The following is a 19,619-nucleotide window of genomic DNA, read 5'->3' on the forward strand; positions in this document are numbered from 1 at the left end:
GAGAAGCTGGACTTCATTTGTCTGGAATGTTGTCAAAGGGAAATCATGTATTGGAGTCAGACTAGATGACCTCTAAGGTCTTTCCAACTGAGGTTTTACTAATTTAGACACCAGGCACCAAGTATCCTATCATCTCTTGTTTTTAAAGTTGCCAATTATGTGTAAGGAAGAACACAGGACAAAGAGGGATGAAACATACATTGTGTTCATACACAAATGGAAGTTAATATCTCATATAAAAGGGAAAATAGTGTTTTTCTATTTTGTGAAAATGGATTTCTTTTTCTAGTCTTTTAAAATATACAAGCAGAATTGTTTAATGCTTCCCAATAAATCTAATAAATTGAAGCAGAAGTTCAAAATTAACAGCCACAATAGTTTATTTACAATTGAACTCTTTATAAGATATTTACAAGACAACCAATTTTACACATCAGAAATGGTATCAAAAGTATGAATTACAACACAGACAACAATATGAAACGGGCATAAAACAAAGCTGAAGTGGACAGACAAGCAATTTCTCTTTTTAATTTATTAACACTAGCTTAAACTTTGTTAAGGAAAGAAACAAAGAACTGTGTTTTAGGAGAACTGCAGGTCCTTCAGTTGAAGATTGAATTTCAGTGTTGTATCCCATGTAGGGAAAAAATAAGACTAATTTTCCCCCCACACTTCAACACACTGTAATTTTGCTCTTGGAACTTTGCTAATCTACTCTCCAACCTCCTTCTCAACAAAACTTCAACATATCCAAATCAAAGGAGAATTGATCTAGAAGAGGGGACAATAAAATAAGAGGTCCTAGGTAGAGGGAGAACCAAGGAAATAGAATCCACTTAAGACTGGCCAGATAGCACCCATGGATTCCTCTTAGTCTAACTCAAGTTCAAAATCTGGGGAGTCTGCTGGATAGGCACAAACATAAAGGCTAAGTTTGCTAATGCATACCCAAATTAGGAGTCTGACAAATGCTGAAAATCAAGAAGAAACTGAGAGGAATCAAGGAATAAAAGAGACACTGACTGGTCTTTTTCTTCTTGGGCACATTATAAAGGAACATAACATAGGTCAGAGTAGGAAAGCCAAACAGCTTGCCATATTAAAATGATGGAGAACAAAGAAAATCTGGCCCAGTTTTTCTAGAAATCTCCTTCCTCTCCTTAAGGTGTGAGATGAGAGCCCCTAGTGGAATAAGTCCTATTTCTCTCTACATTCTTGCTGCAATGAAGTTCACAGCAGGTTCCCTTGTGGAGAGCCCACTCTCCTAAGCAGATGGAGTTACAAATGAAAACCCATAGCCACACACACACACACACACACACAAAGGAGAAATAAGAGCAGCAAGATCATCCAAGAATACTACATGTGCTGCCAGAGTAATTCCTTTAAAAGTCAAACTCAGGGAGCACAGATCAACATCTCACAAAAAGCTTTAGCAGTGGGAGGCCCCTGAGGAACTTTTTTCTTCCCTTCCCACAATGGTATCCCATTCTCTCATGCTCCACTGATGGGCCGGCCACACATCCTACATACCTTGGCTTCTCCTCTAAAAGTGCTAATAATCTGGGGACATATTCTCTTCAAGGATAAAAGCCCCTACCTTCTAGGAGATTAGACCCCTACTTGTTTTCATACAATAGTCCTGAAGACTAAAGAAAGGCAATTCCTATATATTTAAGACCAGAGGTCTTGGCTCTATTTTCCTTCCAGATAGTTACAGGGATCTTACACTGAGACCAAAGTGGCCTGGAGTGCTGTCCTGAAATTCTTTTAACAAAATGGGGGTGGGGTGGGAGGTGGGTGGGAGGGGGGAACTAAGATGGTACACATACAAATCTATTTTTACAAAATGAACGGAGAAGCTCATTAGGTACATCTGTTTGTTTCAAGATGTAGACATTTGCCAGCCAAAGGAAGCACATATTTCCACACACACCCCCACCCTCCCTAAATCTCTATCCCACCACCAAGAGCTCAGCTAAAAGGATAAAACCCAACTAAGGAATACTGGAGAAGTGATGTGACACAAAGACATCTATACAGGATCTGGCATGCCATCCCCAAACACCAACGGCTTTTGTTTAGAGCCATGACTGGTCCCAAACTTACCATCCTCATTCTCTTTTCAGAAGATTTTATTCTTTGAGGGGTGGGGGAAGAAATTCAGTTACCCATTAACTAAGAAAATAATCACAGCCAAACATCCCTTCCCACATGGCTATATCACAGGATAGTTTTAAGAGAACTGTCTTTTCAGATATTTATCTACCAACTCCAACCTCTTTTCTACCCTGTGAAGATGACTTGCTTTATCACGTCACTTGTTATTCCTCATCTGGTCCTTAAGCTCATGGTGAGGTTTTTTGTTTTGTTTTGTTTTAGGGTAAAAACCACTATGCTCACACTATAAGGAAGGGTATACCAGGGCAAGAAGAGTGCCATGCAGGCACAGCTCTAAAGGCAGGGGTTGCTTCATCTTCCAAAAGTCTAATGAAGAGAGCCCTTTCACCCTTTTAACATAGGCAAATGTAGAGAAGCAGACCCCTGAAGCTTCCAAATCTGCCATCCTATAGATTTAGCTTGAGAGTTCATTTCCCCAAAAGGGGAAAAGAAATCCCAATCACCCTCCATAATTCACAATTAGCCCAGTGAAAGAGTATTTGTGAAATCAGAGTGATGAAAACAAAACCAAGATCAGGGGAGTATGGAAGGGCATTACCAGCGAATGATAACATACATGAGGACATCGGTCACATATACAGGTCTCTGCCACTCTCTGGGAATGGCATGCTACAACTATCTGAAGACAGAAGGTTCTTGCCAGCACAGCTATTTCCTACATGTCCGATGAGGTGTTTGCTTCTTCTGGATCTCCAACCTGCATCGGCTACGCTCATCCAACCAGGGCAGCTCAAAATTCCTGGCAAAAAAGGATACAGAAATCAACCTGCAAGACTAGAAGAAACTCAGTATGGACATGAGACTAACTCAGAAAAAGACACTATGCCCTTTACCACTCCTAGCCCTGACTCCCAAGTCCCAGGTTTAGATTGTCTTTCCTGCCTCAAAGCCAGAGCAATGGTGTGCTATTAAAGTGATTGAATAATCTATTTCTAATTCAAAAAGCAATCCTCCTAATTCCTGGCTTGGGAATCTTATCACTGCAAAAACTAGTGGCCCAGGCAGCCTCACTTCTGTCAAAGAGCCATGGCTATCCCTAAGCCAGCTATTCCACCTTATATCTAGGCTTTCATGAAGTCTGGAAGGGAGGTGAAGCACAGACTACCTGAGAGAGGAGGGGAAAAAACTTTATACTTACTGTGGAGTTAGTTTTGGTAATGGTCGTCCAAATGCTACAACAGGCAAGAAGGGGGTAATCATCAAACTTTCAACTACGGAAGAAAGCCAAACGGGACCTTGTTAGTGACACAGATGGAAAATGTCTAGCAACTATACCTGTTCCAAAATACTGCATTCATTCAGAGCAAGTTGTATCCTGGAGCCCTGTACTCTTTTAGATAAACAAAACTTACCATCATCTGGCTCAGGGAAAAATGAGGTAACCTCGGGCTCAGATTCCTGAATTCCTTTCTTTTTATACATTCTGAGCTGCAGTCGCTGTAAAATTCTTTGTTCCCTGATCCTCTGAATATCCCATCTGGGAAAAACAAACCAGACAAACAAAACAAACAAACCCAACATTACTGAAAACCAGCTCTATAAAGGCAACTCACACAATCCAGATGCTAGGGAGATCTCTGCTGAGTCTTCTAGATGGGGGATGGGGGGTGGGGAGGGGTACGGGGGTAAAGAGAACCGCCTGCTTGGTTAGGGAAGAGCTGTATAGGTCTGGCAGTCTAGATCATGTGTTGGTGTTCCCCAGAAGAAAAAGAGGCCAAACGTGTATAACAACAACCACTTCACACTCTGATACTCAACCAATTGAGTAATTGAAAAGTATTAAGAGCTCCAGGGCTCCCCTCAGCATAGATAAGAGAGGTTAGGGTCCTATAGGGCTCAGTTGTCCCCAGAATGGACATCTCCAGCCTCACCTTTTCCTTCTCTTCTCATCCAGCTCCAGTTTTGCATGCCGCTTCGAAAACACACTGTCATCCAGGTTCTGTGTAAAGAATAGCAGCTGATAAGCTACTTATCACCGTGTGACACATGTATACTCATTTCCAGCTTCCAGGAATGTAAAATCTTTCACCTTCAGGTCCCACCTGAGTCTGTGAGTTCTATGGATATCATAGGAACCTCCTGGTAACAAAATCAACAAAACACATACTCCTTTCCCCACCCCTACCCTGTAGAATCTCCATATTCCAAAATCATTTCTATAATTTTCCAAGGTGAAAGTCACATCAAACTGAAACAACCCTTGAGACTGCCACAAACCCTCCCTACCTCTATACTTTATAAGAGTCTGAGTTTAAAGTAAGTATCAAACTTATAAGAGTCAAATGAGGTTGGAATATATAATTCTGTTGCTGAGTGGTACACGCTAACTTTTCTACGTAGCATGGAATCTAGCTTTGTTTTGAACATTCCCTAGTTATTTATTTTTTAATAAATCACTTAGCCACTCTGGACCTCAGTTTTCTCATCTATACAACAAAGGAGTTGGACTAGATAATCTCTCAAGTTACCTTCTTGCTTCAAAGTTCTATTTAATCCATCCATACAGTTACAATGACATATTCAAGTAACAGCCCCATTTCTCTCTCTCACTCCCTTCTACTGACAGGTCTTAGGTACCTACCTCCAAAAGGTCTGAAGGATTTGGGTCCCTTAGAGGCTCTACTGAGTGGTCCCTCCAAGAAGGAACTGGAAAGAAAAAAGAAAGAGAGAAAGAAAGGGAGGAGGGGTGGAACCACCCTTAAATCCAAGGTCACACAACCTACTATTCACTAGGACAAGAGATCTCTCCCAGATAAGACAAAGTTACCAAGTGATAGGAATCCATTCTATGGCCTCACCTGAAGCCATATTCAGTGTCCTTGCTACGGTATTAAAAGAACCTAAAATGCCATTGCAGTCTGCCAAACACAGGATCACAAAAAACCCTAAACCAATACCTGACAATTCACATAATGGATGCTATTGCAGTTCCTGAAAAACAACTGAAATTTGTAGTCATTTTGAAGTCTATAGTGTAATCATACACCAAGGAATCTCACTCTCCCCCATCCAACTGATGGGGAATGCAGCTCCCAACCATCCACCATCCCACCACCCCCACCCCAGACCCAGCCAGCACAGTTCCTATTCTACTCACCAGCCAAGACTGAAGTTTCTCCTGCAACACTTGATGGCATCAGACACCCTAAATAATGCAGGAAAGAAGAATCACCTCAGTGTAAAAAGAAAAAAAGCCCATACCCAAAATGGAGGAAAGGATCATCACTGAAGTTCTCACTAGGAAGCCATTTTGGTTTTTTGAGTTGTTCTTTTGAGAATTTCTCTCTGGGGGAGGGGAAGAGGGAACAACAGACAAAAGAAAAGAAAATAAGCCCACCACTTTTTTTTTTACACTGAGACGACTTCTTTTCTTCATTATTTAGGGTGGTTTCCCTGCAACAGTTGATGGCCAAGGATATCAAACCTTAAACTCAGAACATGGCAGGTGAGTAAAAGTTGACCCTATTTTTCAAATAAAAGATCAGTGTTCTCAAAACTTACATATGTAGTCTTCTGAAACAGCTCCCTCCTCCCTCCAAACAAACTACCTTGCTGGTCCAGCCTGAACAACATGCACAAAGACTTTGGCTTCCTTAGAACAAGCCATTGAGACTTCCTCTTGAGATAGGGGCGTCAAGAATAAGGATTCACACGTTTATTCACAACTCAGGGTCCTCAAAGGACTGGGATTCCCCCCAATCAGACTCTTTCTGTACTGCTAGGCCCACAATATTAGACGTGTTTGGAATTTTCTGTACTAGGGCAGAAAGGGTTTTCAAAAATAGCCAGTCACACAGAACAGCTCCGGACTAAGCCATTTCCCAATCCCGGATGGGAAATTGCTTCACGGTTTCTCTTGTTACACAGCATTGCCATGGCAGCAAGAAGGTTAACCATTAAGGATGAACCTGTTCAACTAACTGAACCAACAAAAAACCTGAGCCTAGATCAGGGTCCTGGTCTATCGCATGTACTCAAGTGTAAGGCCTAATGAATTTTAGATAATTAAGAAGAGTAATCTATCTTCCCCACTTAATTTTGTCACCAGAACAGCCAAACAAAGCCTGGAGAATGCTCTTGTCTTACTGGAATGGATTCCCATCCCCATCCCTACTAGGGCAAGACACAGCATCAGAAACTCAGGGCTGTGACTCTATCCAAGGCTTCCCCACCATCACCCCGGAGCACCCGCTGTGACTGTCACAGACTAACATTACACGATTGAAGGCACATTCCAGTTACTGGTTGATGTAGGAGATAGGGGAGCATCTCTGTGTGGAAGCCATGAAGAAAAAAAAGGGAATGAAGACCAAGGTCCCATACCCCACACCCATCCCAAGCAGCTCAGATATCCCAAGATAGTCCTTATTGTTTGAAAAATAGTTTGTAGACCATTTTATTTAAATATATGAACAACCAATGGGCTACTGCAATCCAAGTAAACTCTTCACATTTAGAACCTTTGTGAAGTATCGTAAGATAAAGTAAGACTGTTGGTCTTTGGCAGATTCCTCCTGCCCCCCAGACCGGGACATAGAGATACAGATAAATGTTTATATAGTTAAAGAGCGGAGGCCCAGGTGAAATTCCCCACCCCAAACTGGCTCCCCAACCCAAAAATTACCATTGGCCCCTGAGAACACCCAAAGACCACCCTCCCAGGTTTCACACAATATCAATTGCAGGAACAGTCGTGCATGGCAAAGTATAAGTTCTATGCATTTCACAGCACAGAAAACCCTTCTTTCAGAGGGCATGCAAGTTGCCGGAGATTACACCCCCAAGTCTGGTGCTCTTGTGATGAGCAACTTACTGGCAAACACATCTCCCAGTGTTGTAAGCAGGCAAATACATTGAGCACATTTTGCTGTAATTCCATCTATTTGCAATGCCTGCACAGTGTCTGTCTCTGGCTGTTAACTTACTCATTCTTGACAGAACTCTGCTTTATTGATTGCACTTTTTTAAAAATGCCAAAGGCATTTTCACACTTGTTAGCTTGACCGCCACCACTAGGGTATAAGAGCAAGTGTTCTCTATGCCTTACTTGCTACAGTCTCCTCCTTCTTTGGAGAGGATTCCCGTAATGGTAACGGTGATGGGGGAGGCTGGTGCCAACGACACAAATACATTTCTGTGGTGGAAAGGTACGGCAAATCTTCTATCTCACTTGAGAAGGCTTTCTCCTTGGGATGGGTGCTGGGTCCCTTCTGGGGAGTCGAGAGTCTTGGCGGGGTGTCCACTGAAGACCGGGGCTTTTCTGGAGTTTCCTGGCTCCTCAATTCACGTTTACAAACAGTTTCAGATAAGGAACCACAGGGTTCCTCTTTAACAGGAGAGTGCTTAGGAGTTTTTGTTTTGACTTTTGAAAATTCAGGAGCCAGCTTTTTAACAGGAATCTTTCTTTCTGTACTTCCAAATGGGGATTTCCTATTAGATAGGGAAGAAAACATTATAGAATTTATTGACTCTTGAATAAAATCTAATTTGATTACATTTTGGGGCAAGAGAACTAGCTTGCTTCAAAATAACCAGTATTCAAGTATCTAAATATCTGCGTTCATTTGGCTGTCATGAGCAGGAACAGCTTCATGCTTAACAGTATATATAATAGGCCCTTAGTAAATGTTTGTTGAACAAGTGAGTTTCCATGCTTAAGAACCTCTACTAGTATCCTACTGCCTACTAAATCTAAAAAGGTCCCTATTTTATTCAAGATCCTTTAGCTGGGGCTTCCCTGGTGGCGCAGTGGTTGAGAGTCTGCCTGCTGATGCAGGGGACACGGGTTCGTGCCCCGGTCCAGGAAGATCCCACATGCCGCGAAGCGGCTGGGCCCGTGAGCCATGGCCACTGAGCTTGCGCGTCCGGAGCCTGTGCTCCGCAACGGGAGAGGCCACAACAGTGAGAGGCCCGCGTACCGCAAAAAAAAAAAAAAAAAAAAAAAAAGACCCTTTAGCTAACATTAGAGGCCTCTACTTTGTGGCCTGTTTCATTCCTGTCAGCCAGAGACCAGTCTCTTATTCTACCCCTCCAAACCTACACCATGTTAATTACAATCTCTGTTTCTTTTTTCTTGCTATCTTCTGGCTCTCTTTCTCCCACCAGTCTACACACACACACACACACACACACACACACACACACACACACACACACTTCTAGGATGCCATCTCCTCTCCTTTTTACCAATCTAAATTCTATACTTCTTTTTCAAGATCCATCTCCTCCTTAAAGTTTCACTATTTTAACGCACAATAATCTTTAATCTCTGAATAGTTTGTATCACTGTTGTCTATCTGCATATTTTATTGCAGTTGAATTCTGAGTTTTCAAAACCTATGCCATCCTTATAGCTAGACTAATCTCTTCGAGTCCAAGGACACTTAGAGCTTACATTTTAATGTCTACCAGTGCCTGATGCAATGAAGGAATTTAACACTTCCTAACTTGAAGTGAAGGGCTATAGTTTTCTTTAAGAAACTCAGCTGTCACATTTGTTGCCCATTCTCTTTATGATGTACTCTGCATTCTGTAGTTACTACGGTGACCAAAATGTTCCTAACAGACGTACATAGTCTGCGCAAGAATGTTTCAAGACAGTTTCTCAGCACAGAAGACCTCATGATTCAAGATATAGTTCTATTAAAACAAATTCATAAGTCCTAATCCCTTACTCTCAGTCACTGGAAACAGGTGACCTCATGTCCAGACAGTGTAACAAAGTTATCAGCACACCTTTTGTGTCCCTTTCCACTCCGCCCACAGGAGAAAGGCTTGGGAGGCAGAGTCTGGGATGTCTCGGAAAGCTCCGGCTGGCACTCCAGTTTAATTTTCTCGGATATCTCCGTTTCCTCTCTCTCTTCAGTTTCATAGCCCTGAAACAGCTTGTGCCTTTCCTTCTCGTTATCCTTCTTTACCAGCTGCATCCGCCTTTCCATACGTTCAATCCGAGCAAGGAGCTAAAAGAGAGAATGGCAAAATGCAGACTTAAAAAACAAAAAAATTAAACACAGGTGCTTAGCCCTATTTGCGAATCAGTATGGTCTTCTGCCTCTTTCCATGAACCATAGCAATTCAACTTATTTTTAACAGGCAGACATTAATCTGAATAGATTTTCTTAAACACAATAGAGAAGACAAGGTACACTGCTTGATTTTAGGGGCTAAACTAGTTGGGGAGGGGCATGGGGGAATTTGTACTTCATTCTTCTGAAAGAAAATCCTCTTCACTGGGAGGGGCCACAACATGCCTTTTAAATGGCATGGTCTCTGCTACTGCTAACCATGTGGCTCCAAGTCAGTTTGGGAGTTTCCAGAATTAACCTTAATGTTCTTTTAGGAGGCCCTAAGGTTCTCCAAACCCTATCCTCTCTACTTCCACTCCAAAACACTATACACAAGGACAAAGTCCAGACAGTACATTGAGAAGGAATTAAAAGCTCACACAATCACAGTGCCACTAGGGATTGCAGTGTTATTTGAAGGCGGGTGGGGTGGGGGTGGGGAAGTGCCACCTAAATAATGAACACTCAATTTGGAAGAATTATAAAAGAACCAGTACCCATAAATCCCATCAATCATCAAATATACATATTGCTTTGCATTTGAGATAACAAAAAAATTATACCTATTTGTCTGAATATTGAAAACAAAGTCTTTTAATTCTAGTTAAAGGGAGGACCACATAATCAAACAGGAAATGGAAGTCTATTATCATTGAAAAGTTCACATTAAAATGTTCTGAGAAAAGATGCCAAATGTGCTACTTACACCCTATAATAAGAATTTTATTTGGGTTAGACTGTGATATTAATGTTGACTTCATTACATCCACTTAGCTGCACAGATTTCATGAGAGGCCAAACAACAACTGGAATAAGAGAAACAAGCTTAAGCATCGCTAAGACTGCAATACACAACAGAGGCAATGAATGCCAAGTTCAGACTGACACTCTATCCTTAACTCACCCTGCTTTTCCTGCCTAGGAAAGTCTGCAAAGGGGCCATTACCTCAGGTACTGAACAGAAACCTCCACAATCAGCAGAGAGCCCCCCTGTCAGCCACATTCTCATTTCATCTTCTGTTTTGATTCACAGCCTTAACATTACTTAAACACGGTTTATGGGTGACATTTCCTTGATTTCTTCTCCTTCACTGGTCGTTCTCTTCCCGCCTCCCCCCCCCCAAATAAGGACACGATGTGTTGTAATTACAGTACCATCACACCCCTAGACTGCAGTACAGTAGCTGAGCAGTGCCACCTCCATGTTGAGTAACTTCCACAAATCAACACCATGAGATATTTTAATGAGACCGGCCCCAGCTCCCATTCCACCTTGCAGAATGCATTCTCCAATAAAACAGTCGCTGCCTGGAGAGATTCATTTGGAAAGCAAACAAAATGAACAGCCCTCTGCTCTCCTGCTCAGCCCTTGGCGCACACAACGCCAGAGAGGGAGAGGGAGGGAGAGAGGGAGAGAGGGAGAGAGGGAAAGAGGGAGAGAGGGAGAGAGGGAGAGAGGGAGAGAGGGAGAGAGGGAGGGAGGGAGAGAGGGAGAGAGGGAGAGAGGGAGAGGGAGAGAGAGAGAGAGAGAGAGAGAGAGAAAGAGAGAGAGAGAGGGAGAGGGAGAGGGAGAGGGAGAGGGAGAGGGAGAGGGAGGGAGAGAGAGAGACTGCTGCAGCCTGAACACAACAATTGTAGAAACCATGTTTATTTTTAGGCAGCTGTAAGGTATGCTAGCACAGTAATATCCCACCACCACAGCTTTCCTGATATCTGGAGGAATATGTTTTAACACATAAGGTGCCCTTAACTACTGCTGCAGTAAAAATAACCCTATATAGTCGTGCTCCTCAGAAGTACAAAGAAATAATAAATGACTTCCCTACTACCCTAAGATTCTAATATAGGGGAAAAAATTTTGGTCTACTTAATACATTTAATAAGCTTAATTTCCCCTGATGCCTTAAAAACCTTCCAGCCTCTAAACACCATGCTCATACAAGGGAGCTGGTTAGCAGGTCATGTTTTATAACTCAGATTCCTATGAAAAACTGTCTGAAATCAAAGGTGATGATTCTCTTAATATCATTTTAAAAAGCTGTAATAGGGTTCCACTGTGAATCACCTCGACCCCTCTGCCAATTAAAAGGCCTACTACTCTGTCTAAAGATGCTACAGCAGTGCTTAGAGCAACAGCTGCTATGGCCCTCTCCTCCAGAATACATTTATAACGCAAAGCTCTTTAAGTTAACCCCTTCCATAAAGCCACCACATATGTATCCCACCTTTTCATTTTTCAACCCCTCACAAATCAGGTCTTTTCCCACTCTAAACGTCTTTCCCACACGTCTGGGGCTGTCATTTTAAATTAACCCTTTGGCACCTGAAACTTCCCCTCCCCCTCCCCCTCCCCCTGGGAGGTTGCCCTTTAACCCCTCCCTCCAACCCAACGTGTGTCTGTGGGCCTGGCTCCCAAGGACCCGTTAACTAAGAAGACTCCTACGTTGGTGGCCAACCTCCTTACCCCTAACCTAGGGATACCTTAACCTCCTACAGCCCCCTTCCCCCGAGCATGCGCACAACTCGCTCCTAGTCCCGAACGCAGATTAACCCCTCCCGTACCGTGTCTCTCTCTGACTTCAGCTCCTCGATCTCCTTCTCCTTGGCCTGCAGCTGCTGCTGCTGCTGTTCGATGAGGTCCAATTGCAGCAGAAGGATCTGTTTGAGGCAGGCGGCCTGACTGGAGGCTCCCGAGCCGCCGCCACCCCCGAGAGGGCTCTTCCTCGTACTCTTCCATCGGCCCTCGCTGGCCGCCAGGGTTCCGGCGGCGGCGGTGGGCGCGAGGGGTGGCGGCCCGGGCAGAGGTAGTGGTGGGGGTCCCGCCGGGTCCGAGGCGGTGGCACCTGGGGGAGCCGCCCCACCCTTGTCCCCAGCCCAGGGCGTAGGCTCTTTGGCCGCCGCCACGAGAGAGCCCGTCTGAATGGGCAGCACCGCCTGATACTTGGGTCGGGGACTGCAGCCGGCTCCGGCTGCCGCTGGCTCCCCCCCAATGCCAGCTTGTTTGGTGGCCGGGGGCGGACAGGGCAAGGGCACCGAGCCGCCCCAGCTCTCTTCCTGCTGCCCGGGGGCCGCCCCGGCCGGGAGTAACAAGCCCCGGCCCTTGCCGCCGCAGCCGGCCGGGGAGGGCGCAGGGCTCCCGCCCTGGGAGGAGGCCAGCGGAGGCCCCGGCTCCTTGAGCTTACGGTGCCGGGGGAGGAAGTGGGCTTCGGCCGCCCCGGGCTCGTCCTCGGGCCCGCCCAGCGCCGCAGCTCGCTCGTAGTCCAGTCGCTGCTCAGGGTTGCCGCCGGCAGGGGCCGCGGCCGCCTTGAACACTGCGGATCTCATGGTCATAGTGGTCCGGAGCAGCGCCGGGGACCGAAACGGAGGAGGGGGTGGGGAAGGGGTGAGGTGCGGGGGGTCGAGGACGGAGGAGGGGGAGGGGAGTTTGGCGGGCTCGCCTCAGCAGCGCGGCAGCAGGCCTTGGCTAGCGCGGCTCCTCCGGGGCCCGGGCGCCATCCCGCCGGCGTGCGGAGAAGTGGAGGCCGCGGCTGAGGCCCGCCGCCGGCCCATGGGGGCCTCGCCGCCGCCTCTGCTGCCGCCGCCGCCGCCTTCGCCTCAGAGGCAGGAGCTCGCACCCAGCCGCCCCCGAGCTCATCCCCGGAGCTCGCTTCGGCCCCCCCTGGCCCGGCCGGGCCCGCCTCGTCTCCCCACCCCACACACCCCCTTCCCCGCCCCGGCCCCCCGCCCCGGAGCTCGCCTCAGCCGCCCCGAGCCTCCATTTTCCCCCCCCTCCTCCTCAGGAGGGGGTGGGAGGGATGGGTCCGCCCAAAGCCCTCCTACTCCGGGAGGGGGTCTGTCGCCTCCCCCGCGGGTCTCCGGGCTCGGGGTCCCCCTCCCCCACAGTCACCCCCGGCGCCTCAGCGTTTCCCTTTAAAAAAAACGGAGCCGCTCGGAGCCGCCACAACCGCAGCCGCCGCCGACCGGAGGGCGCATGCGCCGGGAGGGAAGCGGGCGGGAGCGAACCGGGAGCGGAGAGGAGGGAGGCGGGCCGCGCTATTGTGAAAGGGGCCGCAGCCGCCTCGAGGAAGGCGGGCAAGGGGCCACGGGGGCCCCCGGCGCGGGGGGCCGGCGAGGGGAGGCCGGGGATGAGGGGCGAGGACCGAGGAGCCCGTGGAGCGGCGGGGTGAAGGTGGGCTGCCGGGGGAGGGGCAAGCCGGGGGAGGGTCAGGAAGAGTGAAGAAAGGGCTGGGGCCAGGACGGGTAGAAGGCGAATGCGGAGGCTCCTCGGCAGAGAGGAGCGTGAGAGAATGGAGTTGAGAGGAGGGAAGGGGTCTTCGGGAGGCAGATGCGCCCTCCGTGGAAGTGTACCGAGCGGTCCACGTACCCGGCCTGCGCTGGATTACCCCTTCCCCGGGCACCTTGGCAACCGGCCTGGCCCTCGCTGGAGGGGCCCAGCGGCCCCGCACGCCTCCTGGACCAGTCAGGATGCAGGCTCCTGTTTGAGCCTATGGGTGTTTCCTGGGCATAGAATTCTAACCCTCCACCCCCAGCACTCCCCAGCAGCCCCACACTGGTATGGGAGAGAATGAAGTTCTTTGTCTCTAAGGGATCCAGGCCAGAAACGGAGGGGACCTCTGGTTCCCCGAGGGAGGAAAATCCATGATGTCTGCTGCCTAGGGAGTTGTTGCCACCACCTCCCTGGAATGAAGTATTGCCAACTACCGACAGTTCTTTCCCAACGGCCATCTCCCCAGCCTTCTTAAGTCACTTCTAGCATCTTCTGGGGGTTCATGAAGGATTGAGGCAAAGGAAGTCTCGGAAGGGACCTTTACCTTTACCGGGAATAGGAATACTTTAGGGTATTCTCCTATGCTGAGCACTTTGTCCTCTCTCTTCAGTGTTCATTTTGTGTGTCTGTCTGTCTGTCTTAACTTACAGGCAACTTTAGCCAACAAGTCCTCACAGAATTTCTCCTAGAAAAACTTTTAAATAGTTTTAATTGATTGTTTTTCTTTTGTGTTGAGGTGGGATTTTTTTTTTCCAGTCTATATGGAGATGGAGATGACTTAACATTCTTTGGTCTAATGTGAAAACCTCCCCAAAACACAGAGCACTGGAAATTTTAAATAGATGGGTGCGAATATGCTAAGCCAAGGGAGCCCCAGCGCTCTTCTACCAGACTGTATGGCCTCAGATCTGCAAGGGGAGTCCTGGAGTTAGGGATACCAGTGAAGGAGGTGTGTGGCAGGAGGCATATAGAATAGTGGTGATCTTTTTCAGTGTCGAGACTTTCAATACCATCTCTACACTGGCAACTCCTAAATTTATATCTTCTTCTGGGATCATCCTCTCACTCCAAAATCATATATTCAGCTGCCTAGGAGACATATCCACTTGGATGTGTAACAGGCATTTCAAATGTACGTCTAAAATCACACTCCTGAATTTCCCTCACCCAAATCCTGCTTCTTCTACAGCCTTTCTCCCTTTCTCTCTCACTCCACATCCAATCAGTCTTCAATCCCATTGCCCTTCAATATATATATATCCAGAATCACACACCTTTGCAGCATCTCCACAACTTGCACCTTGAGTCATAATCTGTGCCATAATCGTATCTCACTTTTTTATTGCAGTAACCTTGTAATTAGTCCCTCAGTTTCAAGCTTTGCCTTCCCCCACTTAAGTCTGTTCTCAACACAGCAGCCATCGTGATTCTGATAAGATATGAGGCAGAGCATGTTCTTTCTCTGCTCAGAACCCTCTCATGACTTACCATCTTACTTGAAGTAAAAACAAAATCATCATTGTGGCTTGTGGGATCTAGTCCCCGGGACTGCTCTCTGACTTTGGCTCCTACTACTCTCCCCCTTACTCACCCCCCTCCTGCCACACTTGCCTCTTTGCTGTCCTTCAGACACACCCAACATGTGTCTGCTCAGGTTCTTTCACTTGCTGTTCCCTCCACTTGGGTCACTCTTTCTTCAGATAGTCACATACCTTCCTCTCTCATCTCCTTCAGCTCTTTACTAAATATCATCTTTTCATCATGCCTTCCTCTCTGGTTACCCTGTGTAAACGCACAACCTCTTCCAAATACCCTCCCTTGCCTTTTCTGCTTTATATTTTTCATATACTTATTACCATCTAAGATGTAATTGACCTCGTTTATTGTCCTCTCACACTAGAATGTGAGCTTTGTGTTTTGTTCACTGCTGTATCCTTAGCCCCTAGAACCATACCTGGCACAAAGTAGGCAGTTAATAAGTATTCATTGAATGAGTAAATGAGCTGTTTATATTAAGAGAAAGCATGTACCCTTGACCTTTAGCTTGGTTGAGAGTGACAGTCTTGTAACATTAATAGAGTGTAAAAATTAGTGAAACCTAGGGAAGAATAAAGTTGTCTAGAAGCACAGAGAAGATAGAACATATTATCTGGAGGGAATTGAGGAAGTGACAACTGAAGTGGGTCTTAAAGCTTGAGGCCATAGGAGGACATTTCAGACAGAGGTGAGAACATTGCCTAGGCATGGGATAAAAGGATGTGTTGGAGTAAATAGGAGAAGTTGGCTGGACTTTAGCTTGGATACTGGGGAGTACAGGGGGTAAAGCAAGCAAGGTGTGTTGAGACCAGATTGTTAAGGTCTGAAGGCCCAGTTAAGAAATGGATACAGCCGACCCTCCATATGCGCAGGTTCCACATCTGCAGATGCAAACAACTGCAAATTGAAAATATTCAGGAAGGGACTTCGCTGGTGGTGCGGTGGTTAAGAATCCGCCCGCCAATGCAGGGGACACAGGTTCGAGCCCTGGTCTGGGAAGATCCCACACGCCGGGGAGCAACTAAGCCCACGAGCCACAACTACTGAGCCCGTGTGCCACAACTACTGAAGCCCGTGCGCCTAGAGCCCATGCTCTGCCACGAGAGAAGCCACCGCAATGAGAAGACTGCACACTGCAACAAAGAGTAGCCCCTGCTTGCCGCAACTAGAGAAAGCCTGCACGCAGCAACGAAAACCCAATGCAGCCAAAAATAAATAAGTAAATAAATTTAATTTAAAAAGCTGACCATTAAAAAAACAAGAAAATAGTCAGGAAAAAAAATTCCAGAAAGTTCCAAGAAGGAAAACTTGAATTTGCCGCAAGCCCGACAACGATTTACATAGCATTTACATTGTGTTAGTTACTGTAAGTAACCTAGAGATGATTTAGAGGATGTGCGTCAGCTATATGCAAATATACGCCATTTTATATAAGGGACTTGAGCATTCGAGGACTTTGATATCCTGAGCAGGGTCTTGGAACCAATCTCCCTCGGATACTGAGGGACAACTAATTTATCAGCCAAGGTGAAACATCGAAGGATTTCCACCAGAGTGTGGAATGATCAGATTTGTGTTTGAAAGCTAACTTCAGTATACCTTTGCATGGAAGGCAGGAGGCCAGCTTGCAGGCTGTTAGTCCAGGTGAGAGATGATGAATCGTTAATCTACGGCTTGAGAGTATAGTTATCACATTATTAGTAATTTGCAGAATTTCTTGATCGATAGAAAGTGTGAGGAGGGGGTGAGGGAGAAGGAGGACTTTGTGGTCAAGATTTCTAAGGTCAGGCAGATGGCAATTCCATGAACAAATTGCATATGTTTTCTTCCTCACTAGACAAAGTGTGGTCCTGGACTGGCATCATCAGCATCAGCTGGGAACTTGTTAGAAATGCAAATTCTCAGGCCCCACTCTAGACCTAATGAATCAGAAACTCTGCAGTGGGACTCAAGCAGTCTTGTGTTTTTTTGTTTTGTTTTTTTTTTTTTTTTTTTTTTTTTTGGTACGCGGGCCTCTCACTGTTGTGGTCTCTCCCACCATGGAGCACAGGCTCCGGACACGCAGGCCCAGCGGCCATGGCTCACAGGCCCAGCCGCTCCGCGGCATGTGGGATCTTCCAGGACCGGGGCACGAACCCGTGTCCCCTGCATCGGCAGGCGGACTCTCAACCACTGCGCCACCAGGGAAGCCCAGTCTTGTGTTTTAACAAGCCCTCCAGGTGATTCTGATGCACCTCAAATTTGAAAAACACTGCTTTGGAGTCTATACCAGGACCTATTCTTCAAGAGCCACATGGTAAGTATTTCAGGCTTTGACAGCTGTGGAGTCTCTTGCACTATTCAACTCTGCCACCGTAGCACAAAAGACAATGTGTAAATGAATGAGCGGTGGCTGATGATGAGTGGTTAATCTAAGGTACCAGTGGTACGGGGATTTAGAGGGAATGACAGGTGGCAGACTCATTGTTTGAAAGCAAAGGCTCTGGGGTGAGGCTGCAACCAGCGATTACATTCCCACCATTTTATAAAATTTTATTTAGGAACACTGAAGTTTAAATTTCATATGTTTTCACGTTTCATGAAATATTATTTTAGATTTTCAACTATTTAAAAATACTTAGTGGGACTTCCCTGGCGGTCCAATGGTTAAGACTCCATGCTTCCAATGCAGAGGGAGAAGGATTCAATCCCTGGTCAGGGAACTAAGATCCCTCATGCCTCTGGGTGTGGCCAAAAATAAATAACAACACACACACACACACACACACACACACACACACACACACACACACACACACTTAGCTTAATTATTAGAGAAATGCAAATCAAACTACAATGAGGTACCACCTCACACCAGTCAGAATGGCCATCATTTAAAAGTCTACAAATAGGGCTTCCCTGGTGGCACAGTGGTTGAAAGTCCGCCTGCCGATGCGGGGGACATGGGTTCGTGCCCCGGTCTGGGAAGATCCCACATGCTGCAGAGCAGCTAGGCCCATGAGCCATGGCCGCTGAGCCTGTGCGTCCGGAGCCCCCGCAATGGGAGAGGCCACAACAGTGGGAGGCCCGCGTACCGCCAAAAAAAAAAAAAAAAAAAAAGTCTACAAATAAATGCACCCATGTAAATTAATGCAGGGTGGCTTAATACTGTCATTTACTCAGAGATCACATACTTCCTATTTTGTGTATGTTAAAATGTACTTTCGTGAAATGATAGTGATAGTACACAGCAATCGGTGGTGGGTAGTTTTTTTAATGTCCTTACTTGGCAAAATAAAAAGCTTACATCAGTCCCCCACAATTTTTTTTCCTGAAAACTTTACAGCTCTGAAATCCAAAGTCTAGGATTTCACTGCTCCAGACTAAGTAAACATGCTTTTCTCCCCCAAAGCGAGAAGGCTGGAACTTTGGATTTGAGGTCTGATCTTCTTGATCTCAATTCACAGAATGAGGTGGATAGACCACCAGAAAACTGAAACCTGGGAAGAGAAGCTCTCTAAAAAGGGAAGAGAATTCTTGCTGCCAAACCATTAGGTTCTAAACTGTGATAATCCCTGACCTAGGACATATATAAGGACGTGAGATATCAAAGAGTAAAGGACAAGAGGGAGAAAGTGGACCTACTGGCTGAGGAGCCTTAGGAAAACCATAGGACCCATAAATCAAGTCCCTAAACAAATCTCTGTTTCATCCCTAATGGGATAATGACCATTCCCATTTGCCCTCTGGCTAAGTGTATGGATGCAGCAACACTTTCACCATTCCTCTAAGACTTTTTGGAATGACAGAATTCCGTTTCTATGACCTACATTCTTTGAAGGGAATGCCTATAGTGTGGAAAGAGCATGTAGCAAGCCCTTTTAACAGTCTGGGTCTCGGTTTCCCCAGACCAAAAAGAAAATTGAAACAGATCATCTTTAAGACCGTATGAAGCTGTGTTTTCCTACTAAGAGTGGGGCCGAAATAGGTATAGTAAAAAGAGACTTGTTTTGGCTTCTTCCCGGAGACAGAGTACTCATCTTGGCGACTTCCTGAGCCTCTTGGAAAGGTAAATGAAGACGGGTTGCGTGGCTGGCATTAACCCAGCTCCACATGGCACTGAAATGAGACCACGGGTGGAGAGGCCACCTTTCCCTTTTTGGGGAGGATGGGGGATGGGGAACCAGCATGGAGCCACAAAGGTTTCCGGCTCTGAAGCCCTGCCCCGGCTCAGAGCTTTTTGGCAAAAACCCTGCCCTGCGTTCCAGGCCTCCGCGAGCAGGATGCTCGTTTGCCGCTCCCCTTCTCCCCTCCGCGGGGGCCTCTCCGCAGGACACACCCTCCCTGCTGCCTTTCTTTCTTTCTTTTTTTTTTTTAATAAAATTACGACTCAAATTCGGCTATTTCTCTCGTTTTGCCAGCCCCGCCAAAACTTTCAGCGAGTTCCGCCCACTCCACGTGGACCTCCCTTCCCTGGCCCAGCAACCTCTGCGAGGACCCCACCCCCAACACGTGACCAATTGTTATATTTCCTTCTTGGGGTCCTTTTTCGCTGGCACCAACTAACGACTGAACAAAAGTGCCCCCTT

The 19,619-nt window shown here is 46.6% G+C and overlaps 1 protein-coding gene across 2 annotated transcripts; it reads right to left on the minus strand.

The window, feature by feature from the left end:
* Positions 1–1,887: 1,887 nt before the first annotated feature.
* MSL1 (MSL complex subunit 1) lies at positions 1,888–12,613 on the minus strand. 2 transcript variants are annotated; one of them, XM_082678292.1, is made up of 9 exons: positions 11,811–12,613; positions 8,920–9,143; positions 7,232–7,614; positions 5,282–5,329; positions 4,766–4,830; positions 4,056–4,123; positions 3,537–3,661; positions 3,323–3,395; positions 1,888–2,923 (listed from the first exon to the last, which is right to left on the minus strand). In XM_082678292.1, exons 1-9 carry the CDS (start codon positions 12,576–12,578, stop codon positions 2,833–2,835), a joined length of 1,845 nt encoding a protein of 614 aa, XP_082534418.1. In that variant the 5' UTR covers positions 12,579–12,613; the 3' UTR covers positions 1,888–2,832. The 2 variants fall into 2 exon arrangements, with proteins under 2 accessions (XP_082534418.1, XP_082534419.1); XM_082678293.1 differs by lacking the exon at positions 5,282–5,329.
* Between the last annotated feature and the right edge of the window lie 7,006 nt (positions 12,614–19,619).

Source organism: Grampus griseus, assembly GCF_964374135.1.
Source record: "Grampus griseus genome assembly, chromosome: 20".
Taxonomy (NCBI): Eukaryota; Metazoa; Chordata; class Mammalia; order Artiodactyla; family Delphinidae; genus Grampus; species Grampus griseus.